We start from the raw sequence: 27,751 nt of genomic DNA on the forward strand, positions 1-27,751 counted from the left end.
TACTTCTGTAACGAAATTGTAGTACATAACCTAACAATTGTGATGGCCATTTAAAAATATCTACACTACACCAATTTAGTGCATCCTTGCTGAATAAAAATATTGATTTCTCCCAAAAAAAAAAAAAAAAAAAAAAAGAATCTGACTAAATCAGAAATGCTACTAAAGATGCAAATGAAATCGCATAAATCAAAATGATTCCACAAATGACGCATCAAATGATTCCAGTAATAATAAAAAAAGAGGCAAAAAAACTTTATTTTTATATCTAGAGTAGGCTGTTTGTGAGAGATGGTGGGAGGGTTAAAAACCAGTTAGAGGCGGAGTCAAGGAGACCTGGCTGAGACGGGTGCCTTCGGCTCCCGTGGTTATGCCAGGGCTCCCATGGGGTCCCAGGCCGGGAGGACGATGGGGTCCTGCTGCATGACGTCCAGCACTTCAGGAGGGAGTAATTTCTTATCCACCACCACCTCGTACACATACTCAGAGAACCACTCGTCTGTCATGATCAGATATCCTGCAGGAAGAAGCAGAGATGAGGCACGGACAACAGACAGAGATAAACGGGTAAAATGAGAGATGAGCAAAAGAAAGATAGCGGGACAGAGGAGTGGAACACCATTTAATTTGCCGCAGCAGAAGCTCTTATGAGAAACTTCAGCTTATAGCTCACTAGATTTGAACAGAGCCCAATCTGCTAATTAAATGTGTAATTAAAGGATAAGTTCACTCCTGAATTTAAATTTCCTGATTATTTACTCACCCCGTTGTCATCCAAATGTTTATGTCTTTCTTTCTTCAGTCGAAAACAAAATAACATTTTTGAGGAAAGCATTCCAGGATTTTTCTCCATATAGTGGACTTCGATGGGGATCAACGGGTTGAAGGTCCAAATTGCAGTTTCAATGCAGCTTCAAAGGGCTCTGCATTATACCAGCCGAGGAATAAGGGTCTTATCTAGTGTAACAATCTGTCATTTTCTAAACAAAAAATACAGATTTATATAGTTTTTAACCACAAATGCTCATCTTGCACTGGCTGGACTTCACGCATTACGTAATCACGTTGAAAAGGTCACACACGGTTAGTGCTTCATCTGTGTACTTCAGTTCAAAAAAGGTAGGGTAGGGCGAAAAATCGAATTTTCTCCTCCAACGTTGTTTTACCTTTTTCGTAAAGGGTGTTTGACTTTCTTTGCATGTTTGCTTTGTAAACACTGGGTTGTTACTTCCAACGTGACTGCGTAATGCATGATGTTGTGGACACAAAGCTAGTGCAAGACAAGCATTTGTGGTTAAAAAGTATATAAATTTGTAATTTTTTTTTTAGAAAATGACCAATCGTTTCGCTAAATAAGAGCCTTATTCCTCAGCTGGGATCGTGTAGAGTCCTTTGAAGCTGCATTGAAACTACAATTTGGACCTTCAACCCACTGATCCCCATTGGGTAAAATCCTGGAATGCTTTCCTCAAAAACCTTAATTTCTCTTTAAGTGAAGAAATAAAGACATGAACATCTTGGATGACATTGGGGTGAATAAATTATCAGGAATTTTTTAATTCCGGAGTGACCTAATCTTTTAGGCAATATGTGGCACTATATAAAGTCCAATCTTGATGTCTGATTCAGTGCCCACCTCCACCTTGTGAGACGGGATTTTTCGTCACACGCTGAAATCCGATTAGACTTGCGAGTAAAACTTTAACAGCAAACGGTGTTTAACGCTGCCAAATCTGATGTCAAATAAAATCCTGATCCCATTAGCACCGCACGTTCTCTATTGTTCGCATGGAGGGAACGAGCCACACCTTGTCTAGATTACCCGTCTCACCTCTCAAAACCGAAAAGGTCTGATTTTAAAACAAGCAAACACACATTTCAACAATATTTTTCATTCAGGGTGTGTCATGATTAATTTACGTCCAATGTCGGCTCCCGATAAAGCCAGTTCCTCTCTTAATCGCTTGAAGAAAGTACGAAAATTTCATATCAGGAATGTTTTGCCGTTAAAAGCAGGAAGCAGATGACGATAAGGTTTATTTCACACAGCGTTCACTTCTGGGCCATGACCGGTTGACTAAGATGAATCAAACCAGGCCTTCGAACGCCTAGTGAAACAGAGCAGAACACACTGAGAACAAATGAAGAGGCACAGTTTGTACTTTCATGTTGCATTTCTGTGCATTGGTACATTAGCTCAATGCTTTGTTTATCAAAGTGTGATTTTTCAAAATAGTCAGTGTGTGCAAATAGGGCATAATTTTGGATAAGAACACACTTAAATAATGAAAACTGAAAATTCTGTAATTTATTATTTCTCATCCTCATGTCGTTTCAACCTTTGTTCATCTTCAGAACATAAAATAAGATTTTTGATGAAATCCGAGAGCTTTCTGACCCTGCATAGACAACAGCGCAACTACCACGTTCAAGGCCCAGAAAGGTAGTATGGACATTGTTAAAATAGTCCATGTGACATCAGTGGTTCAACCATAATGTCATGAAGCTACAAGAATATTTTGAGCACAAAGAAAACAAAAACAATGACTCTTCCGTGTCAGTCTTCGACATGCCTTTAAGCTCTCGGATTTCATCAAAAATATCTTTATTAGTGTTCAGAACATAAACGAAAGTCTCACGGGTTTGGAACGACATGAGGATGAGTAATTAATGATAGAATTTTTATTTTTGGGTGATCTATCCCTTTAACAAGGCAAAGACAAACAGTTATGAAACTGAAAAACAAAATGATTTTTGCCAGAAAACACCACATTTATTTGAGCAGCTAGCAGTCTTTGATTGTGTCTGTAATAAAAAACATCCATTCCTGGGGGGTATTAAGCATCTGAGGAATATTTCTCTCTCCATTCATCATTCCACTTGTACAGCCATAAAATCTACCAGCTTCAGGGCCTCCAGTGAGCCTTTGACCACATTATAAATATTCTGTCAAAACCAGTTACACAATTATCCATCTCCAACCTCTTGTTCGTGCCACAATATGCAAAAAAAAGGCCAGAATGAGGCAGAAATAATCAATCTTACAAGCCTGACGCCTGTAGTCCTCCAGAACGTTTACCCGGGCCCCCTGAGTATATCGCATTACTGTCTAATCTTCAAGGGAAACAACTGTTATGACCAATTTGAGAGCCCTTAACCTCTTTGACCTCAACAACACATTTTTCTAATTCCCCTTCTCATCTAGCTGTCAAACAATGTTGCTGGAAAACCACAAAAAGTGCTGATTTATGTATAGCTGTGATATTGTGAATTTATAAACAGCTGTGATTAGAAGTGATTCATCATTTATTAATACAATGTGTGCTGTAGGGCTGATATTTTTACAACACTGGCAGATATTTTTACTAAAATTAGTGTGTTGCTAAGTGGTTTTTAGGACATTTTTTAGAGAGTTGCTTACTACGTCAAGTGTTAAAATGACTATTTTGTTGAAATAAAAAAGTTATCAATACTACAAGTGAATTTTCAGTGCTAGCACGCTCACTGCATAGCAGATATACATGTGGTAACTTGCTTAAAATACTCCATTTCTGGTCGTACAGATAAAATGAATACATATTTCGAATCTGTAAAGACTCTACATTTATATGTGTGCACTCACAACAACGAAACGTTGCACTTTTGTAAAATAAAGCAAACAGGATGCGCTTTCTGCCGTCTGGGTCTCTGTGAACTAGAGCAAATCTTTGATACTTCGAAATTGTATACTTGCCTTACAGACATGAACAGTGTATCTATAGAGAGTGAAGTTTCTATTTTCAAATGAACCAATTCAAATAGAAAACAAATATTCTCAGATTATGTAATCCGTATGAAACATTCATACAGGTGCATCACTGCTGCGGAGATGACGAGTCAGTGAACTCAGCGACCTTATCTCTTAACCCGAAAACAAAGAAAGTGCTAGTTTATCAATAAATTATTAAAACATCAATGCAGTCTCCTTGTGGGTTTTACCCAGACACATTCATAATTATTATATCTGCCAGTGCACTGTGGCATGCTTTTTTCTGTGTGCAGTTGAGCGCTTGTTAGGCTATGTAGGGAATTGTTATCATTTATGTGGTTTATTAATAAACGTGCGACTAATAGTCGACTAATGCTTAAAATGAACCACTACTAGTTGACCAGAAAAATCTTTAGTCAAGGGCAGCCCTAGAAAAATGTTTCATTCTGAGATCTGCTGTTATGCAAAACTTACTGAGAACAAACCTTTTGAAAGTTAGTAAATATGCAACAGAAATAGCAATGCTTGCCTTAGAAACACCATCGAAACACAGCATTACACATTTTGAAAAAGTCGAACTTTGAATACCTTCGTATCTCATTAAACCAACAAAAGAAAAAGTATTTTAACACGGAAAAAATGACACACTTCACCTTTAGGGCAAACTTTGAACTTTAAATGCACAGATGAAGTGGTCTGCAAGAAATCATTTTCTATTAAAAACAAGCAGGCCAAAATACCTTTATAATCTTCTGAGGAATTCAGGTCTATGGAAGCGGAAAGAAAACGGCAATGTGTGCGTGTGCACACACTCTTTCTTTCTCCAGGCAGCCAAAGCTAATTAAACAGCTCCTCGATGTAACGTCTGTTTTAAATAAGACAGTGGGTATGGACATGAGGTCCAGCTGTGAGCGGGTCTACAGATGTGCCCAGTTCGGATAACACACACAGCATGCTCTAAACCTCTGAATCCAGAGAGGCCCAGCACAGACCCCATGCTAAATCAAATATCCGACTCCTGGTGTTCTCAGACAAGAGTTAAATTAAGTCACTGAAGAGCGGACTAAGGAGCCCTAAGAGGTAATCCTGCTGCAAATTGAACTGTTCAGTGTCAAAAGCCAAATATCTGTAAATTAGGAAGCATATATAACCAGCAGACAGATGGTAACCCCTCACCTTTATTCCCACGGTCATCTCCCCATGAGTTCTCCACACGCCACTTCTCGTAGCATCCCTCCTTTTCATTCTGTGTATGAGAGACAGAGGTGGTGAAACAGAGTGAAAGTCCATCCCATGCATGTGGCAATCATAGTGTAGTCAACAGAGTTGAGGGCTCATGGTTGATATGTGAACTATTACCACTGTAACTTTGGGCACAAAAGTTTAGTTTAGTAAACTAAAGTTTACCCCCAGGTGTTGTTTAGGATAAAAGCATCTGTTAAAGGGATAGTTCACCCAAAATTCTGTCATTAATTACTCACCCTAATGTCGTTCCAAACCCATAAGACCTTGGTTCAGCTGTAATTTTATGAAGCTACGAGAATACTTTTTGTGCACAAAGAAATAAAAAACTAACTTTATCTAACAACTTCTGCTCTTCCGTGTCAGTCTCCGTTGTGGGTTCCCAAGAGTACCACGACACGTGTGTGGTCCTGCTGACTCAGGAGCTGGCGTTCTGATGTAGAACGTCTATCTCGCTTCATCACCTGTATATTCTGGTTTACATAAGGCTGGGCAAAAAATTGCAAATCATGAGCGAATGATGTCCTTACTACCTTGTGGAACTGAACGTGGTAGTATCGTTGCTCTCTATGAAGGGTCAGAAAGCTCTAGTATTAAATCAAACTATCTTATTAATTAATTAAATTAAATTAATTAAAGGTCTTACAGGTTTGGAAAGATATGAGGGTGAGTAATTAATGACAGAATTTTCATTTTTTGGTGAACTATTCCCATTAAATTACCAAATTAAAAATTAAAACAAAATTAAAATTAAAATGTAATGCATTCCTGTGATGGCAGAGCTAAATTTTTAGCAGCCATTACTCCATTCTTCAGTATCACATGATCCTTCATAAATCATTCTAGTATGCTGATTTGCTGCTCTAAAACATTTTTATTATAAATGTTGAAAACATTGAGTGCTACTTAATATTTTTGTGGAAACCATTTTTTATGGATTCTTTAATGAATAGAATGTTCAAAAGAAAATGTATATTTGAAATAGCAATATTATAAATGTATTTAAAGTCATTTTTGATCAATTTAATGCATCCATGTTGAACAGCAGTATTAATTTAGTATATTACGTATTATTTTTCTGCATTTCACAATGTGTAATGTCCAATGTTGGGAAAAGTTACTTTTTTAAAAGTAATGCATTACAATATTGCGTTAAAAATAACTGCATTACTTAGTTACTTCTTATAGAAAGTGATGAATTATGTTACTTTTGCGTTACTTTTTGGCTTGCTCGTTTGTTTTTTAAATAACAAAAAACTCAAAAGTTATATTTTTTGCAATTGTACAGGCCCTTTCACACAAAAAGTAAGATTTCCTCATATTGAAGAAAGTCCCTCTGTCTCTGCACCTCACTCACGATTTCTCTCAACATGGGACAGAAGAGCTGCCAGGAAATAAATGAAAATAACAAAGTAACTTACTAATTAGAAAAAGTAACTCAGATATTTTCTTGTAAATTTAAAAGTAATGCACTACCTTACTAGTTACTTGAGAAAAGTAATCTGATTACGTAACTTGCTTTACTTTTAATTAGGGGTGTAACGATACATGTATTCGTACTGAACCGTTACGGTACGGACATCTCGGTTCGGTGCATGAGGCCTTACAACAAATACAGGCAATTCACTCTCAATCCAGAAGTGGGCGCCTGCAGTAATGCAACTCTGTTTGATAACCGCTAGCAGAAGAACAGCGAATGCCGTGAGTTGCGCATTTGAAAACAAAGACCACTACACAGTTATCATGTGGTGATTCTGAACGCGTCTCTCATTGACAAAGGAGTATAACGTTACTTTAAAGGCTTGCACATTCAACTGTTAATTTGTACAACTGTCTGTTCAAAATAAATGAAAAGAAACTTAGCATAGCAAGCATAGTAGATTTGTTGTTTTTTCAAAATCGTATCGAACCGTGACCCCCCCAACCTAGGTACGTACCAAACTGTGATATCTGTGTACCGTTACACCCCTACTTTTAATGTGTTACCCCAACACTGGTAATGTCTTAGCTTCTCTTTACTGATTAATAAAACAAAAGAAGCCCTTTGCTTTACAGGTCATGTACACTAGGGCTGCCCACCGGGTGCCAGAGAAGAGAATAATGAACTCTGGACATGCATATGGTGATTTATGAGGAAAAAAACAAAACAAAAAAAAAAACAGACAGTAATCTCAAAAACTGCTTGTAATTAAACAGGCTGGATGTCTGCAGAAGGGCTAAAGAAAACTCTAGGTCACTGACTGCAAGTGCTGTTAATTAGCATTCAGGGTCATGACCTGTGTGATATAGTGGTCTTTACATAACTAGCTCAACTTCTACTATTCACCCCAAGCATGTTCGACAATGTTTTTGAGCATGTTGTTCTCTTAATACCTTGTCAGTAACTGCAGTCAGGATCATGGCATGGGTCATCATAGAATCTCCATAGATCAACCTTTCCGCCTTAGACAAGTTTTTCACTGAGATGCCGAACACCAGGTCATGGTTAAACCTACAAAAATTAGAGCATCCTTAGTGTCAAAAACACATTCCTTACCTTTTAACTGGAAAAAAAAAGAGGCAATACTTACACATTCATGTCATTGATGCCTAGTTTGCTGTGGAAATGTTTGCCTACGTCACAGCCGAACCACACTGCCTGATGCCAGAAACATGGCAATGAATACAGACATCGGTTATCACAACCACCATTTTTATCTGTCAACTTAATGCTTTTCTCGCTGTCTTTTTGTGCTGGTTAAATTGTCAAGACTCAACATGTACAACAAGACTTTAAAATCCCAGACAGAATGTAATGTTCTGAAATAGCAAAAAACTATTTTTTTAATGTATGCATGCTGAAAACAATTCACATAGGCATGCAAACCTCAGAGAGTGACACAAATATGTGAATAGTTGGTGTAAACAGGGTCATTAAATCTCATGCTGACAAAATATGCATCTGGAAATAGGCATGAGAGACAAAATTATGTCCAAGCTTTCTAACAGTCTATTAAGTTTATCTAGACGACTTCTTGGTTTTTTTTTTAGTTCAAAGATTTTTCAGTGGTAGCACTTTGAAGATGAATTTACAGATGCAAATTCTAAGATAAAAAACAGCTTCTCTCAATTTATTTCCAATACAACTTCCACTACAATATGCTGCATTTGTAACAGATTCACCTCCTTCAACAATCACTATCAAACATTATAAGTCTCTTAAAGGGGTCATCGGATGCCCATTTTCCACAAGTTGATTTGATTCTTTAGGGTCTTAATGAAAAGTCTATAATATACTTTGGTTAAAAATTCTCAATGGTAGTGTAAAACAACACCCTTGCGATTTTGAGCGCGATTTGGCGTAGCTTGTCAGTGATTTACGGCTCTGTGTATTAATTGCCGCTCCAGCTGAACGCACGTGATGGAGCTTTACTACTAATCAAAGTACCGGCTTCATTGACTAAGCGCGCCTCACAATATCGTGCGATTAATCGTGCAACCCTACTTCTGTGGGTGTGACGCAACAACGACAGGCATCTGAGAATGGCTCGATTTGAAAAAGGGGATATTATTTTTACAGATTAATTACAAAACAGTGCATGGATTTTTACCATTACAAGATAGATTTGTACATACACTGCCAACACACATTAATGTTCAAACAGCATGTAAAAGTGAACTTAGCATATGATGACCCTTTAACTGTGCAAAACGTTTAGTTATTCTATTCCTGAGCTGTGATTAACATCCATATACACTACCATCAATGTTTTTGAAAGTCTCTTATGCTTAAATTTGCATTTATTTGATCAAAATGCAGTAAAAGTGAAATATTGTGAAATATTATAACTAATTTAAAACATATTTCTATTGAAACTAAAACTAATTTCAATTTTAATATATTTTAAAATGTAATTATTCCCGTTATGGCAAAGCTGAATTTTCAGCAGCCATTGCTTCAGTCTTCAGTGTCACATGATCCTTCAGAAATGTTTATAACGCTTTGATCAACAGCATTGATTTGAATCAGAAATATCTGTAATATTACTTTTGATCAATTTAAAGCATCCTTGTTTAATCAAAGTATTGAAAAAAATCCTAATATGATCACATGACACTAAAGCAGCCTAATTATAATGGCAACCCACTGAACCCAACTGGTTTTACCTCTCCAATTTTGATGGAATCTGCAGCAGCTTTCTTGAGCAGCTCGATGGGCTGGTTGTTGTAAAGCGTTCTGTGGCCGCCCACCATATTTCCCAGAAACTCCACACTGTACAGCTTGCCATAGGGGTTCTGGGGCCGAGGGTCATTAACGAGGCAGATCTGCATAGAGATTACACAACCTGTCAGTGAGGACTAAAACAGACACATGGGATATAACACTGAAGCTGACATAGCCTGTGCCTCCTCGTACCTTGTCCTGGAGGTTATAGAGGGGCTTGACGTGCTTTGTGTAGAACTCCAGAGGAGTTAACGGGCCCATGCGATGGAAGTTCTTGTCCTTGTCCCGGTATTCCCAACAGATGGTGTCTGGAGGACTGCCTAGACAAACACTGGCCACTCGAAACACCTGAATACATTAAATGAAAGAAATACATGAAATCACACTTTTGTATTCATAGCAGAAACTCTTCAGTTTTACGACGCCTAATAAGCACTCAGAATTCAAAAATGATTGACTGAAGGCTCGCATTATATTTTAAGTCTAAAGACGAATGACATATGGATGTTTTATCTTAAATAAAACCTGGGAAAACCAAACAAACCACATAAGAGAAAGCTCTGACTTTGACAGGATGTAACTGAGATGAGTACTAAGAACACAAACACTGTGTGTGAGGCGTCCAATGTTTGACTGTGGTAGTCTTTATTCTGAACTCAAACTGTTTTTAGTTCTTAGAACTTAGCCTTTGTTACTCCAATCCCAGGCATTTCCTGCCCTCTCTTGACCGCGGCCTGAGCTTTACATATTGGAACGCGGATTTCTCGTAGCCAAGATTAACTTGACCTTGATAGTACGCACTTCTTGGTCAATCACAAACGCACAGGCAGGAAGGCAAGGAACTGGACAGATAAGATGCGTCTGTCTTTTTTCTTTTGGCATATACAAGTAGGTGGATCAACAAAGACATGCGCCACACAGATTGAGACTTCTGGTTGACTTTATTCACACTGTATGAGATTTCATTTGTCTGGACTTCACAGGAAAGTCCATAGAAAATAAAAACACATGAATTATTTATGGCCCCTTGAGCTTTTTTTAAGAAACAGTTCACTGACTAATGAAAACTTACTTACTCACCCTAATGTTGTTTCCAAAAAAAAAAAAAAAAAAAAAAAAGATTTTGAAGAATGTCAAAGCTGCTTTACTTCAACAAACGTGGATGGTGATTTATACTGTCAAGCTCCAAAAAGGACAAAAAAACACCATAAAAGTGCAGTAAAAAGTTCAAAACACCCAAGACATTTACTCATGAGATGTGAAAAAAAGAATGACGCTTGTGCAACGCCATAAGCAATTTCAGTAGGAACAATTGGGATAATAATGACTACATTTTTTTTAGACTGAATAAGAAAACATTTTAATTTATCCCAAAAAGTCACTTTTGACATTTTTCCTATAAATGGGAAAAAAAAACCCACTGCTATAACGCTAAAAACAAAAGCATAAAAAAAGGTAATAAAAATGGGAAAAAACACTCTATTTGTATTATAATATGTATACAATTTTCATCTGCATTTATTTGAGCCAAAGTACAGCAAAAACAGTAAATTTTTAAAATATTTTTACTATTTAAAATAACTGCTTTCTATTTGGATATATTTTAAAATGTAATTTATTCCTGTGATTTGAAAGCTGAATTTTCTGAACAATTACTCCAGTCTTCACTCACATGATCTTTCAGAAATCATTCCAATATGCTGATTTGCTGTTCAAGAAACATTTACTATTATTATTATTATTATTATCAATATTTAAAACAGCTGATGAATAGAAAGATCCAAAGATCAGCATTATCTGAAATAAGAAGCTTTTGTAAAATATACACTGCCATTCAAAAGCTTGGAGTCAGTATAATTATTTTTATTTATTTATTTATTTATTTATTTTTGGGTGGGGGGAGGGGTTTCTTACCCCCCCCCCCACCCCAAAAAAAAATAAATTAATTAATTAATTATATAAATTAATACTTTTATTTCACAAGGATCCTTTAAATTGATCAAAAGCGATGAAAAGGATATTTACAATGTTAAAAAACATTTCTATTTCAGATAAATGCTGTTCTTCTGAACTTTCTATTCATCAAAGAAACTTGAAACAAATTCTACTCAGCTGTTTTCAACATAATAATAATAAATGTTTTTGAGCACTAAATCAGAATATTAAAATGATTTCTGAAGGATCATGTGACTGGGGTAATGATGCTAAAAATTCAGCTTTGAAATCACAGGAATAAATTACATTTTTATATATATTTAAATAGAAAACAGTTTTAAATAGCAAAAATATTTCAAATTGTACTGTACAAATTGTACAATGTGTTTTTGTTGTACTTTGGATCAAATAAATGCAGGCTTGGCGAGTAGATGAGACTTCTTTAAAAACATTAAAAATCTTACAGTTTAAAAACTTTTGTTTTTGTTTTTAATAAAAATGGACACCACCCAACTTTTTTTTTGCTCTTTTAATCACACAAAACTATCATACGGCTTTGGAAGGCTCATAAAGACTACTTTTATTAGTGCCTTTTCATGCTTTTGGGAGTTTGACAATATAAATCATCCGCTTTCATTTGCAAATTATATTTGGAATTATACCTTTGGAAGAACATAAGGAGAAGATTTGTCAATTTATTGCACTGTTTAGATGAGAAGTTTCAGAAGAGAGGTTTTCTCCTAGTAGTCAACCTTCTCTCTCACCCTATTCCAGCCCTATCCCAAAAAGCAAACCATTTAGCATTAAAGTTTGTTTTTTCTATCCAGTCTTCCCGGAGGGAGAGTAAATACTGACGGCGCCCAGCCCTCTTTCCTCCCTGTTGACCCGGCGTTGGACCCAAATGCTCCAACCGCACAAACAGCCTCTGCATCGCACGCTCTCATATCCTCTCTCCTCCTTGGCAGGTTAGATAAACTCACAGGACCGTCCAAACAACACGGCTGCCTGTTTTCCCTTTTTTTTCGGCTTGTTGAAAAGTCCCGCTCGTGCAAAACAATGGCCGAGGCTCACTGACGTCAGTACGGAGTCAGCGTGTCAATATTGAAACACCTGTCTGAGGCTGGGTGGCCACAGGGCAGCAGGAAGAGCCGAGAGGCACAACCAGGGGATGAGCGGCTGGCTCACAAGCCAGGAAGATGAGCATGCCACAGCACAATGTAAATCTTTTGCGAAAGAAAACACAGTGTCTCATCCAAAAGTACTAAATCACATCTCCTCTGGCTGTTCCGTCATGCCTTGACTTTGAATAATGCTGGATGTGAGTCAGAGGAGCTTAACAAAAGAAAGGTATATGGACACAATGTTTAAATTACTCTAGATTCAAACTTTTATGTATGGAATTAGCAATAGGCACTTGATCTGAACGGTGCATGAAAACCTTATATATTCTGAGTAGACTGCCAAGTAGCATTGGTGACGTGTTACAGGAAAATGTTTTAGTTTACTCCAAAGTGTCAGAGCTGTGGCTTTGTGGTAGTCTGCATGCTAAGACACATGGAGTCATGGTTCTCATACAGGGATTATAAGATCAAACGTGGCTCATGACAATTCTATGTCATTGTGCCTATAAATAGCAACAGTAAAAAAGCAAACCAAAAATTAAAACAACAACAACAACAACAAAAAAACAATAAAATGAAATGAAATAATAATAAAAAAAACAAACTTAAAACTAAATAAAAAAAAAACAAAAAACAAAAGAAAAAGAAAACCTAACAAAATGAAAAACATAAAAGAAAATGAAAATGAAAAAAAATTAACCAAAATGAAATCAACTGAGAACCCTTACAGAAATAAATAAAAACAAATTACAAATAAACAAAACAAAAAGCAATCAACTGAAAACAAAAATGAAAACAAAAAATAAAATGACAAAACAAATGAAATGTCCCACAGAACTATTTAAAAAGATTACAGAGGAAAATTTAAAAATGAATTAAAAAAAAACAATAAAACGAAATTAAATAATTAAAAATAAAACAAACAAAAATACAGAAACTAACTAAATAAAAAAAAGATATAAAACCATACAAAACTAATAACATAAAAGAAAATTAAACAACAACAAAAAAAAAAAAATAAACAAAATAAAATCTAATGAAAACCCTTACAGAGCAATTTACAAAACAATTTACAAATAGACAAAATAAAAGCTATAAACTAAAACACAAAATGTAATTAAATAAAAATGAAAACAAAAAACAAATTGACAAAACAATAAATGAAATGCCCCACAGAACTATTTAAGAAAATTATAGAGGAAAACGTAAAAATTAATGAGAAAAAACAACAATAAAGCAAAAAGAAATAATTCAAAATAAAACAATAAAACAAAAAAGTTAACTTAAAACAAAACAAAATAAAAATAAAACCTAACAAAACTAAAAAAAGAAAAAGAAAAGAAAATAAAACAATTAAATAAAATAACAAAATCAAACCAAATGAAAACCCTTACGGAACTAAATAAAAACTAATTATAAACAGAAAAAATAAAAGCAATAAACTACAACAACACAAAATATAATTAAATAAAAATGATAACAAAAAATAAAATGACTAAAATTAAACATTAAAAAAAACATTAAAACGAAATGACATAAAAACTTAAACACCTAAAAACAAAAAACAAACTAACAAAAAAAAAAACAAAGAATAAAAAAATACACAACACACAATTAAAACGTAAAATAAATAAATACATAAATAAAACAGAAAATAAACAAAATTAGATAAAAATAGATTAAAAAAAATTAGATAAAAATTAAAAAAAATAAAAAAAATTAAACTACAAAACAAAATTAAATAAAAACTTACAAAACTAAATACAGAAGAAAATTTTAAAAAGGCAAAATAAAAGCAACAAACTAAAACAGTAATTTAATACAAACTAAAAAAAAAAAAAAAATTAAAAATAATAAATGAAACACCCCACAGAACTATATAGAAATTACAGAAGAAAAACAAAGACAAATCATAGTAATAAATAAATAAATAAAAATGGGGAAAAAAACCCTCCCACCTCCCCCTAAATTACACAAACTAAAAGAAAATAACTAATTTTATTCAATTAAACAAACCAAAAAACAAAAAAAAAAACAATATTAAAAATAACAAAACAAAACAAAACAAAAAAAAAGTTCACGGAGTGGAACTAGTGTGAGGAAGGTTCAGTTCACTCGTGGTCAGACCTATCCAGTGCCACATGCGTCACGTCTCGTTCTAGTGGGTTGAGATACTGGCTTATCTTGGATGACAAGCACCTGCTCCTGGGTGTGAGCACAAGGTGCTCCAGGTATGAATATGGCAAACAGGTGTTTGTTGACAAGGAAAGCACTACTCTGTCTGGTTGTCTCACGTCAAAGTAATCCATGTGCAAGCAATCAGCCATGCAAATGGCTGCAAGTATGAAGATGCAACATGGCATGAATCCAGCTGCCCATGTGTATAATTGTTTATAAGATCCTCATCATAAACATTGCTTTTCGGCTGCCAGACTCCAGTACCGAGACCACAGAGCTGATCCTATCATTTTTGTTTGTTTGTTTGCATCTGCTTCTCGAGCACTGCTTTGCATGGAAATAAACAGAACAAAGTTCAACAAAGGATGCCGTGTCAATAATTGGCATTTTTGCTTTCGTTACATGACAGAAATGACATAACATAAGCCAAAATATAATTTAGAGCATGATCAGATGACCCATTAGAGCCTGTAAACCACTGAAAAATGCATCAGATTGATTAACTTGAACTTTTCGCGTAAACAAGAAACACATTTGGCCCTTTCAGACAAACAACGTTCAACAAGGGAATTTCAGTATGTATTCAGTATTGCAGAGAATTATACACAACCACAGCAGTGACAAAACAGACAAAACAAGAAAAAACAACAACAAAACTGCACATTCCTTGATCATACATACACACTGTCTTCCAGCATGAGCAAACAAACAAGATATGACAGATGAACAGAATGCTTACATAACACAATCATGATAAAATGATGGATTCCACATCAACTCAACCGGAGGTCCCCGGCTCAAATTATTTGACCAACCAAAAGTGGCCAACATTTGGTTTTTGACCACTGAAAATGGGTATTATTCAACTATCTGAATATGGAGCTGCATTAAGATAACCATATCTCTGGGACTGAATGATACTAAGCCTGGAAAATCCATTGAGATTAATTGAAAAATAGCACAGATTGCTTGATGGAGAGTGAAACTCTAAAGCATTCAGCGAAAATATATCTGCGCTAAACTTAGCCTCCACCTCACACACTGGCGAGTAAAATCTACAAATTTATTAGCCAATGGCTAATGTTAGTATCATTTAGTGATTTACACACACATTGTAGAGGGTTGCAAAGTGCCCCACATTTGGTTTTAACCACCGAAAATGTGTACAATTTACCAATTTACTCCTGGAGCCATTTTGAAATTGCAGTATCTCTGGAACTGAACCATACAGGGCCTTACAAATAAAGATGCCAAAAGGAAAGTTAGAGATTTTATTAACAGATCTACCAATCTCTGTGTAAAAATAACATGATGATGCTGCCATCTTTCTAAAGTCATTTTTAACTAGGGGTGTAAGAAAATATCGATATATACGTGTGTATCACGATATTTTGTTTGGCGATACTGTATGGATTCTCAAAAATGGAATATCGATATTTAAAAAAAAAAAAAAAAAAAATCATACAAGATTCATGACACTTGCTTTGTTTTGAGTGTATATCCTGACTGCTAGATTGCAGTCTTATCTCTGAACTTAAACAGTGACAGGAAATACTAGCATATGGGCACGCCACTAATGTTAGCGTTAATGGAGGATGAAAGAATAGTTCCTGCTCCCGCTTCGGTGTAAAGTATGTCTGTGCAACAGAAGCAACCCGTGCAGCCGAGGCAGCACCCGCATCGCGGTTCCGGCGCTTGCCATGTTCCGCAAAAGTGCCCCGTGGCTACCTGCCGCTTTCTCTCGTGGTGGGGCTGTTTTGTGCAGTTGAGGTGGTGCCCGCGCCGCGGTCTCGGCGATTCCACGTGGAGCATAATTACAAAAAGGTTCTCAGAATGTCCAATATCTGTATTTATTTTATTGTTTTGCAATTCTTTTGTTTTCTTTAGAAATCCTGCAAGCATTTTATTTGTTATTGATATTAAGCAGATGATCTGACATGGTTACATTTGTAAACTTAAATTGTAAAGCAGGATCTAAAAATATATATGGTCTGTTATAAAAGCTTACATTTTATACATTTAATAACTAAAGAATCTTGCAAGCACTTTATGTTACCCCTTTACTCGTACTGCACAAAAAGTGATTCAGTAACATTGAATGGTTTGCATATGGTGGTGTGTTATGTCCTAAAATTCTGTCCTATTCATAAAATAAGAAATATTCCAATATATCACCTTGTTTACAGTATCGCAATGTATCCGCAACACATCGTATCGCAACCCCCGTATCGTGATACGTATCATATCGCCAGATTAGTGGCAATACACAGCCCTATTTTTAACCCCCTGTAATTTTTTTCAGAATCCCAGGTGAAAATTGTCATTTTGACCCGACTGGAATCGCGGAATCCAGTCATAAAGACGGCATTTACTGAATAACAGGGGATATCACTGAATTTGTCGAAGTTTGAATTAATTAATCAAAGGTAGATCATTACACTTAAATCAAAGCACAATATGGACTAGTGTCTCTAGTGTAAATATTACGCCGCAAAAATGCCATTTAAATGTGAATCCTGCATTTTCTGCGTGTCTCTGTTTTAATGAATGAAGCAGAGGAGCGGTTTTGTTTACTACACACACTGAAGCGCGTGTGACACTCGCAGTGATTTCAGCGTCTGTCGTCTCACTAAATGAGGACAGATGAACAATATCTGCTGAGAGTCACTTCATGAGCATTTGACCGTTCCATTTTAGGAAAACTAGCATTATATCATATACACACAGAAATGTAAAGATAGACACGGCAACCCTTCAAAATAAAAGTCTGGTTTAACTTGAAGACATTGTGCCAGATATATATAACTACTATTACTACTACTACTAAAATGAAACAAACATTATTTTTTAGGGTATAATCACACAACATTTCTTCCATGTTTTAATTTTAATAGTAAATTCCCCTTTGTTTGCTAGATAAGACCCTTCTTCCTCGGCTGGGATTGTTTACAACCACATTTGGGATCGTTTGAAGCCGCATTTAAACTGCATTTTGGAAGTTCAAACTCGGGGCACCATATCAGCCCATTATACGGAGAAAAATCCTGAGATGTTTTCCTCAAAAAACACAATTTCTTCACGACTGAAGAAAGAAAGACATGAACATCTTGGATGACAAGGGGGTACATTATCTGTAAATTGTTGTTCTGGACTTGGACTTTTCCTTTAAACAAGGCCACCTTTGATCCACCAGTGTGATTATGAATGGAAACAACAGATAAAAGATCCAAGTTCTGACTTGTTTTGTCTACGCTGGACTAGCATCCAGTCTCGGTTACATAAATAATAAGACTGTCCTGCATTTGATCTCATCCAGTGTAACTCACCATTTTAATATGAATAAAAGCAACGTCTCACTGCGTCCCGATTAAATAAACAAACCCACAACCCAACAACGTCTCTGCCAATGAAGTGCTACAAAAAAACAAACCACAACCAGGTGGACAAACAAACATCCCATCAAAAACAGAAAAAACGAACAAGTGGGTGAGAGGAGTATGTGTATCACAACCAGATAAACAGGGAAGCAAATCATACTCGGGCATATGTTTATCCTGGGAGAGAAACGCAGAGAACGAGCTAAGAGATATTAACTCAGACGTGTGCGCTGAGCATCGTCCCTCCGCAGATGGTGGAGGTATAGTAATAATGCCAGTGAGATTGCCTTTGCCACTCAACGCCAGGCACCGGCGATAACAATCATGTTTGTGGAACATTCTGTCATCAAGTCCTGCAGGCGCTTGCTCTTTCTCTCTGTCTAGCTCACTCTTTCTCTCTCCTCCGCTCACACACATAAAAACGCGTGCAAACATATAAAAGATACATTAACATACACATACGCAGGTATTCACAACACTAGAGCAAGCTTTGTATGTGCTCATTCTGGTTCACAGGTGATTGACAATGTTATTGTCGACTCAAATGGGGTTTAATTATTGATGTCTACGTTCTGTCAGAGCAAACACTTATGATATTTACAATATGTCCATACTTACGTCATTACATCATAACACAGGAAGGGTCCTGAGACTATTTAAAATTTAACTGGGCATTGTTTATTCTTTGCAAAAAATAACAATACTATAAAAAAATTGCTTGCTTACAAAAAAAATGCAGAATTTTTGAATATTTCAAATTCTTTAAACAGATTTTTGGATCCCGCTGAATGTGTATTTTAAGAAGCAAGGTCCTTTTTATTTTGTAAATTACATGTAATATAATGCACTAGTTATATACTGATCTCTGTGTAAAAAAAAAACATTTTTTTTTTTACACAGTTTTTTTTTACACGTTTACCTTATTTCACACTGAATTGTGAAACTATGAAAACCTGTCTATTTGTTGATTCTGGAAAGTGTCTAAAAAACCTTTCAAGTTTCTTAAAGCTGTTATGTCGGGAAGGATTTCAGAGCTGGCAACTGTCGATAAGGAACAAACACTTGCAAATCCCATAATTAGAAAAAGTAAGCTTGACAGTCCTCATCCACAATTTTACAGTTCTCTCTGCTTATATGAAATATGCAAGAGTTTGCAGCTAAGCCTGTTAAAAGATAACCTTGCAAAATTTGTCTGGCAACCTCTAGTGGTGGTTTCATAATCAGTCAAACAGCGCCCTCAACAGGACAATGAGAATAGTACTATTCTGATTCAATTCTAGTTTGCTCAAAAGCAATCAGTTTTTTACTCATATCATTCCAATTTTTTATATACACTATCAGTCGAAAGGTTTTGAACACTAAGATTTTTAATGTTTTTCAAGTCTCTTCTGCTCACCAAGCCTGCATTTATTTGATCCAAAGTACAGCAAAAACAGTAATTTTTTAAAATATTTTTACTATTTTAAATAACTGTTTTCTACTTGAATATATTTTAAAATCTAATTTATTCCTGTGATTTCAAAGCTGAATTTTTAGCATCATTACTCCACTCACATGATCCTTCAGAAATCATTCTAATATTCAGATTTGCTTTTCAAAAAACATTAATTATTATTATGTTAAAAACAGCCAAGTAGATTTTTTTGTGATGAATAGAAAGTTCAGAAGAACAGCATTTATCTGAAACAGAAATCTTACAACATAGTAAATGTCTTTATCATCACTTTTGATCAATTTAAAGCACCCTTGCTAAATAAAAGTATTAATTTCTATAATTTCTTTCCAAAAAGAAAAAAAAAAATGTATAAAGACGTCAAGCTTTTGAATGGTATAGTGTATAATGTTACAAATTTTTTTATTTCAGATAAATGCTGAAATGAAATGCTTTCTATTCATCAAAGAATCCTGAAGAAAATTACTTATTGATAATAAATATTGATTAAATATTGATAATAATAATAATAATAATAATAAATAAAAAACAACATTTTAAAATATTTTCAAACAGAGAACAGTTATTTTAAATAGTAAAAGATTTTTACAATATTAGTTGGATCAAATAAATGCTGGCTTGGTGAGCAGAAGTTAATTCTTTTAAATACACAAAAATCTGTAGTGTAGAAAAAAAGACAAAAAATAAAGTGGGTTGAACTATCCCACTTTAATGAAACATAGGGCAGGTTAGCACCAAAAAACAAACTCACCTCCTCAATCATAGTGTCTATAGTGTCAGACAGCTCGGTTTTAGTGGCCTCACTGGCCACCATGTTCCTCAGCCTTAGACAATACTCCCTCAACTGTAACACACACAAAAAATGCAAATTACAAGTCATAAAAAAAGGTTAAAATTGGAAGAAATGGATAATGCTAAATAACATCTCTAATTATGTAATATCTCAGATATGTTATAATACATATTATACACCACTGTATCTGGCTTACTCACAATATTTTGTGAGAATATAACCCCAGAGTAAACAAGTGCTTTGAAAGGCAATGTAAGCATTACATTATGAATATGCTAATTTCAAAAGCTTATTCCATAAGACTCTGACCTTAGCCATGAAATTCAGCAGAAATTGATTAGATGAAAAAAATGAAATGTTGCTATGCATCAAAATTACTAAAATGAAAACTTGATATAAAAATAAATAAAAGCTTACAGACATAAAACAAAAATGGCAAAAGCACACAACAAAATAACTTAAAAATTAAATAAAAAACAAAAAATATAAAAATAAAAACTAATTCAATATTAATAAATAATATTAAAGTATAAAAATAATTTTAAAATAATACTGTTGCCTTTGATTCATCTTTTCTGGCACATTATCTCATATTTGTTCTAGTTCTTCAATAAATGTCACACAGACTGAAACTGCCATCTTCCTCATTTATCTAAAAGACAAGGGAAGCGACCTTAGTGACTTTATCCTCTGCTCATCCGATGACTCAAAGAGCGTTTCTGTGATGGAGCCACCGGCTCATACGCAGCCACTAAATCCTCGTTCAGTAAATGTCAACATGAAAGCTTGAGGGGATACATGGCGCTGCAGACCGAGAGTTGCTTTCAAAGGCTGAGCGTAACTCACCTTATGATTGAGGATATCGTTCATTCTACGGGACGCCTCTGAGCTGTGAGACTCGGGGAAGCACTTCTTAGGGATGACGCCGTATTTTTCTGAAAAACATTAAATGCAACTATTATATTAAAACCATTTTTGGTCTGAAGTGAACAGATGGTAACTCACTTCTTAGTTGACAAATAATAACTGAATATGAATAAATGTGAGTTTAGTTCAATACAAAGGAGCTAGACTAACCAATAAGGTTAACCAGCATATCCCACTGTCCACCATCATTGGTAGGATTTGATAGCAGGAACTGAACCAATCTGCCATCTACTGGCTCCTTCCGTTGGGCTGTCTCCACACAGGCATGCAGAAAGTAATAGCATCTCTCCACCTGAGGCAAAAACAGACGATGAGGGGGTGTGTACCACAGTGGGCTACAAACATCCAGGGAACACAATACATCTTACACAAAAAGAGGATTTACTGCACTTTTACCATTAACACAATGAGAGCAAAAACAACACAGCAGAATTACAACCTCAGAGCCTGATGCAAATAAATACAGTTCATTCTCAGATTAAACAGCGCTTTTGAAAATGCAAACCAGGAGGAGTGATAATGCTGACTTACCTTGTCCCAGAAAAAAAGATAAGACTGACTGAATTCAAATTCTTCAATGTTAAATTTCTTCATAAAAGGAAGACGCATGACATTGAGGCATGAGAAGATCCAACATCTCCCTGATGGGGGGAAAAAAAACAAGCACAGACAGTGAGATCTGGTCAAACCTGACAAGGAAGTACTTTAACAGTATTTTTAAGGCATTTGAACTCTTTTCAGACTATGATGATGCATTTATGCAATAAATAAAGGATAATTCCACGCAAACGTCAAAAAAAAAAAAAACCTTACCATGAAAAGTTTTTACAGGTTTGTCAACATTTGGTGGTTCAGATACCCATGTGAGGTCTCTCTTAAAGTTTTTAAAGCATTTTTTTTTCATATTTCATATTTATTTATTTATATTTTTTTTAGTGCATGAGTTTCCATAGTCTGGTAAGTGCTATTTTCAGGCTTGTAACATCCATAACAGTACATATTCCTCATAAACAGACACATCAGTTCTGTGAAGAGCCATTGGTTCTCTATTTGTTGGGTAATATTGCGTCTGGTTTGTGCATTTTAATTTGCAGAAATCCTACAAAGTATATAGTCTCTCAAAAACTGTGTCATTTTTTTGGGTCAAATCTATAGTGCATGATTATTTATGATTATCTATCAATAAGGGTTTATTAAAATCTAAACAGATGGTTCAGTATATTGGTAGCACATACATTCTCTAAGTATTTATATGTCACATCCATAACACTGGACTTGATTTTTTTATGTTTTTTTAAAGAAGTCTCTTCTGCTCACCAAGCCAGCATTTAATTGAACAGCAAAGAACAGCAAAGAACAGCAAAAACAGTAACATTTTGAAATACTGAAGTTTTCAAATGTAATTTATTTATGTGACTTCAAAGCTGAATTTTTAGCATCATTGCTCCAGTCACATGATCCTTCAGAAATCATTCTAATATTCTAATTTGCTGCTCAAAAACCATATATTATTATTATTATTATTATTATTATTGAAAACAGATGAGTAGAATTTTTTCAGGTTTCTTTGATGAATAGAAAGCTCAGAAGAACTGCATCAATCTAAAACAGAAATCTTTTGTAACATTATAAATGTCTTTATCATCACTTTTGATCAATTTAAAGCATCCTATATTGATAATAATAAAAAAAAATGTTTCTTTAACAGCAATTCAGCATATTAGAATGGTTTCTGAAGGATCATGTGACACTGAAGACTGGAGTAATGATGCTGAAAATTTAGATTTGATCACAGGAATAAATTACATTTTAAAATATATTCAAATATAAAGCAGTTAAATAGCAAAATCATTTCACAATATTACTGATTTCGCTGTATTTCGGATCAAATAAATGCAAGCTTGGTGAGCAGAAGAGACTTATTTAAAAAAACATTAAAAATCTTTTGAATTATAAAAATTGTATAAATTATATTTATATTTTATAACAATAAATTATAAAAAATATATATAAAAATGCTATAGAATATTTATACAATTTTAATTTTTATTTTAAAAAATATGCTAATATTTTATATATATATTATTAGTGTATTTTTTCTTTTGCTGTTGAAGCAAATGGGAATGCAGAATAAAACTTAACACTGCATATGTTATGCAAATATTCTTCGCATGTACTTTTATAAAAATTTATCCTATCGTTTACTTTCTTGTTTCAAACACAGAAATACACATATGAAATACTTAGTTGTGCGCCAAATAATAATTTTTGTTGTTTTGCTGATGCGGAGTTTTGGACTTCATTGAGCAAAACCACAAATTTTCAATTCCTATTATTTAACTGAAAGCATTTTCAGGACCATTAATATGACTGACACTTTCATCTCAAGTGGGTCTAGATTATTTTACAGAATATCTGTCAGGTGCACCATTCACCTGTAAAACTTTACATCTCTCAATGTAGGTACCTGAGTTTTTCTGGTTGGTGACAGGTTTGCCCTCTGTGGGAATGCTGTGCTGGAAGACGTGTACTGTGTCCTGGACCGTCTGCCGATGCAGACACACCTCTAAGGGATCAATGCAAGTCGAGACGTTCTGGGCGAGCAGGTATCGTGGCTCCGAGCGGAAGCGCTTGACAAAAGCTGATGCTTTCTCTGTACTCAGGCCTGGGCAACAAACACAAAACAAGAGCTCTCAATTTACAAACCAGGGTGGACAGTGACAGGGTGTAACACTGTGACTTTAAACTTTCACTGATAAAATTCATAATCATGAATGCTGAGAAATTCTGACTTTCTTTTTTTCCATCTGACACACACAGGTTTGACACTATACAGTGTCAGATTCTGCCTGCAATGATTGACAGCCAGCTCTCTGACTTCAGTTTGACTCCATTCATTGTTTCTGTAGTTTGCCGGTGTTTAGCTTATCCTTTACATAACAAACCTTTCCATTTCAAATGATTACACTTTAGCACTCGTTTTAACCCAGTCAAAGTGTCACCTAAGTGATTTAACTCGAGCATAAGCGATCAAAAGTTAAAAGTCGTCCTCGCACCTTTGCTTAGTCACTTTCAGCTGTAGTAGTAAACAGCTCGGGCTAGTTAGCCACACAATGCTACTCCATTCACATCAACAATTGTGAAGCTCTGAGCCTTCAGCCTGCACCTACGAGCTGCGAAAGTCAATATTTACACATACGCACCAGTGTCCATGTTTACAGGTGAGGAGAGGAAGTGTTGGAGTCTGATTTGTAGGTCTTTGTTTATTTCATTCGCCGACAGCCAGTCAGTCCGTGCGGAATTCCGGAAACAGGAAATTCAGCGAAATCGCGTGTCTTTCTGTCGAGGTTGCCATATCTGGGGAAAACCCTCCTTTCTGGAGCTTCAGTGGAGGATGTGTGGTAAAGTGGTCTTTTGATAAATACCGTGGTATTTACGTGGTACTCCAGGTTACATTTCACAAAAAGGGTACAAAGCATTACCTGAAGCTCTTAAACGATGAAGTATTTTCGTTTTCAACGGCAGTGAATATTTTTCCAGGCATTATCATTGTTACACATCCCCATCACTGGCGAAAAAAAACAGCATATGCCGGTAGGTATGTTTTGATGCTGGGATGCTGGTTAGGTATGTTTTGATGCTGGTTTAAGCTGGTCCTTTGCTGGTTTATGCTGGTCATGTTGCTGGTCAAGGACCAGCATAAACCAGCAAAGGACCAGCTTAAACCAGCATCAAAACATACCTACCAGCATATGCTGTTTTTGCACCAGGGATAACAAATCCAAGCAGCTACAGTGAAAGACAAATTAAAAATAATTATTTACAAATAAAAAACGTACTTATAATCAAAATATCTCCTTTATGTTGATCTTGTATTGCACAAAAGTTCAGCATGAAGGAGGTTCTTAACCTTAATAAACTGTTGATTGTCAACTTAAAGCTGTCAAACAGAATTTAATATGATCTGTTTTATTTTCTGCTCATTTTATTTAGCTATTTTTGCAACCTTGATTTTGCAGTTTTATACCAATAAATGTCTCATTTATATAGAAAATAACTCTAGAATGGGTACCAGGGTAGACATTTTAACCCAGATTAATAGTGTTTTCACTATGCGCCATCAATGGGACATATTGGCAGCACTGAACGTAAACAATGCCACTGTTTTGAACATAACTCGAAAATTTAGCTGATCATTGCTGCTGAAAATGGTCAATTATTGTCATGTTTTGGGCTGTACTAATCGGTCTTGTACTAATCGGGAAAAACATTTGGAGTACTAGAGACTGTCAAAAGTTTGTCACGTGTCGTGGTGTGTGGGGAATAAGGAGGAGGAGCGATGAGATTCAGAACATGTATGTTTATTAAAACAATCCACACAATGACCAGGAACGGACAGGAACAGCAGGGAATCCAGATATAAACAGAACTTGAAATAAACGGAGTGAACAACAACAAACCGAGCATGACATTAACAATATCCGACCCCCAAACTGTGAACACAACCAAACTTATATACAGAGACCAATCAGGGGGAGACAGGTGTGGACAATCAAACAGTGACGTAAAGAATTAGAAACGGAACAGGAAGACCAAATAAGGGCATACACTGGGAAAAACACACAAAACAGTCCACAGGGGTGTGACAAAGTTATGATTTAGCAGCTTCCACATGTTTTTATTATGTGGTTTAGACAGCATAATTTAGCAGAACAAATTATTGAGTAGTACATTAACCATGCAATCCATGCTGTTGTTTACATCCGAGTATCTCCAATATGGCCACGCATCCGGGTAACTGACCAAACCGTGACGTACAGTACTGTGCAAAAGTCTTAGGCCACTAGTATTTTCATCAGCTAAAAAATGGTTTAAAGTCAAAGTCGGTCTTTTGCTGTAGTGTGTCAGTGGGAAATATCAGTTTACATTTCTAAACATTCATTTTGCCATTAATTATAATAATCCAGTGAGATTTTTGTATGGAGCACAGGCTGTTGTCAGACTCCTTGTGCAAACAGAGATCTGATCTCTCCATCATTCAATCCAGTCTGTCTTAAGAAACAGAAAAAACTGAGACAGACTAAATCCAGAAGAACTGTGGCAACATCTCCAAGATGCTTTAAGAGACCTAAACCTACAAAGCTACAGTACTGTTAAAATTTTTAGACAGTTAGGCACATAAAATGAGGATGCTGTCAAAAACAATGTCATAAATAGATTTTCTTTATCAAAGATCTTCTATTAATTAAAATAAATAAGCATTTAATGTGACCATCCTTTGCGTTTAAAGCAGCTTTTGCCCTATGTGCACTTGTGCATAGTTTTTCAGGTATCTTTGCAGGTAGGTTACTTGAAATTTCTGTTCCCCAGGTGTAGAGGGTTTGCACTTTTGTCACAGTTTTGTCACGGTTTACCCGGATGCGCTGCCATATTGGAGATTCAGATGTAAACAACAGCATTGATTGCATGGTTAATGTTCTACTGAATACGTTGCTCTGCTAATTTATGCTGTCTAAACTATGGAAAAAAACATGCGGAAGCTGCTAAGCCATATAGAGAAGGACTTAGTAAGCAGGAAAGGTGCAATATTTTGACAAACTAAAGTTAATAGGTGGTAAAGACACGTATGAGCAGTATTAATTAAGATATTAGCCTAATATTTCACCTACCTCACTAGAAATGATGAGAACACAAATGGTTTCAAGATTCTTTGCCCTGGAAATCCTGGTTCAGTTTGGCCAACCAAAAATGTTTTTTGTTCCTCAGACAGTTTTTTTCACTCTTCTCCTTGATTTGTTATAACTTTTGACAGTCTATAGTACTCCAGGAAAATGTTTTTCCTGGTCCGACCGATTAGTACATCCCAAAACATGACAATAATTGATCATTTTCAGCAGCAATAATCAGCAAAATTACCTGGTTCCGTTTGGTTCAGTGGCATTGTATACATTTAGTGCTGCCAATATGGCCAACTGATGATGCGTCGTGAAAACGCTCTATGTTTTGCACATTTATTCATTTGAGACACTTTATCCAAAGCACTTTACAAATGTTCAATGGCATATGCTTTTTTTAGTGTTTCCTTCGAGTCCAACCTATGATACTGATGTATCAAGCATCATTGTTACACATTGGTAATTAGTCTTGTTAATGTGTCCTTGTGCATTTAATCCTTCCTGTTTCCACTTGATTTTATGTTAGACCATATTCTTCTTTGACATTTCTTTGGGGAGTCATTTCTTTTTAATTTATTTTTTATAGACTCACTTTCTGGATTCTTGTCTTGCCTTGTTTAATAAAACAAGCTTTAACAAAATCCTTAATCTTTCCTCTCTAGACTCTAATTTGTGACATTATGGTCATTATGTTGTGTTATGCTGCCATCGTACTTTTTTTGTTTGTGTGTTGAGACATCTTAGTATTTTGCCAATTGTTATGACTACAGTCCTAGTTTCTTTGGTGATGGTTTTTTTCCTAATTACATTTCAGACTTTGCTCTGAAAGTAGCCTATAATTTCTTTTAACTTTGGACATATGTGGGATCTGTAATATAGGTGTGTGCCACTTAGGTCTTAAGTTTCAGTCTTACTTCAGTAAGCCAAAAGAAAATAAGGTTGAAGTCCATTCAGATGTAACATTAACAACATGATATCTGCAGCAGATTCTTAAATCATTAAACCAAGCAAACTAGGACTGTCATTTAGATGAGTTTATATGAAAGGTTATAAAAAGATACAAAAGAAAGAAAAGAAACGTCCTCTCGCATTCAGCTG

General features: G+C 35.3%; 1 protein-coding gene across 2 annotated transcripts; it reads right to left on the reverse strand.

Annotated features, from left to right (window-relative positions):
* Positions 1–228: 228 nt before the first annotated feature.
* Positions 229–24,345, reverse strand: blmh (bleomycin hydrolase). Of its 2 annotated transcripts, none has more exons than XM_051129267.1 (12): positions 24,182–24,345; positions 23,446–23,643; positions 21,510–21,619; positions 21,129–21,270; positions 20,898–20,986; positions 20,010–20,102; positions 9,387–9,542; positions 9,137–9,295; positions 7,561–7,628; positions 7,364–7,481; positions 4,925–4,994; positions 229–517 (listed from the first exon to the last, which is right to left on the reverse strand). In XM_051129267.1, the coding sequence occupies exons 1-12, from the start codon at positions 24,189–24,191 to the stop codon at positions 369–371; spliced, it is 1,362 nt and encodes a 453-aa protein (XP_050985224.1). In that variant the 5' UTR covers positions 24,192–24,345; the 3' UTR covers positions 229–368. The 2 variants fall into 2 exon arrangements, with proteins under 2 accessions (XP_050985224.1, XP_050985225.1); XM_051129268.1 differs by lacking the exon at positions 24,182–24,345 and adding an exon at positions 24,035–24,175.
* Positions 24,346–27,751: the final 3,406 nt, after the last annotated feature.

Source organism: Labeo rohita, chromosome 15, assembly GCF_022985175.1.
Source record: "Labeo rohita strain BAU-BD-2019 chromosome 15, IGBB_LRoh.1.0, whole genome shotgun sequence".
Lineage (NCBI taxonomy): Eukaryota > Metazoa > Chordata > Actinopteri > Cypriniformes > Cyprinidae > Labeo > Labeo rohita.

Excerpts from the sequence above, each read along its gene's own strand:
- blmh (XM_051129267.1), bottom strand. Across the intron at positions 21,620-23,445 it reads CACCAACCAGAAAAACTCAG|GGAGATGTTGGATCTTCTCA; the intron begins GTACCTACATTG and ends TCCCCCCATCAG. Across the intron at positions 20,103-20,897 it reads ACGATATCCTCAATCATAAG|TTGAGGGAGTATTGTCTAAG; the intron begins GTGAGTTACGCT and ends TGTGTGTTACAG.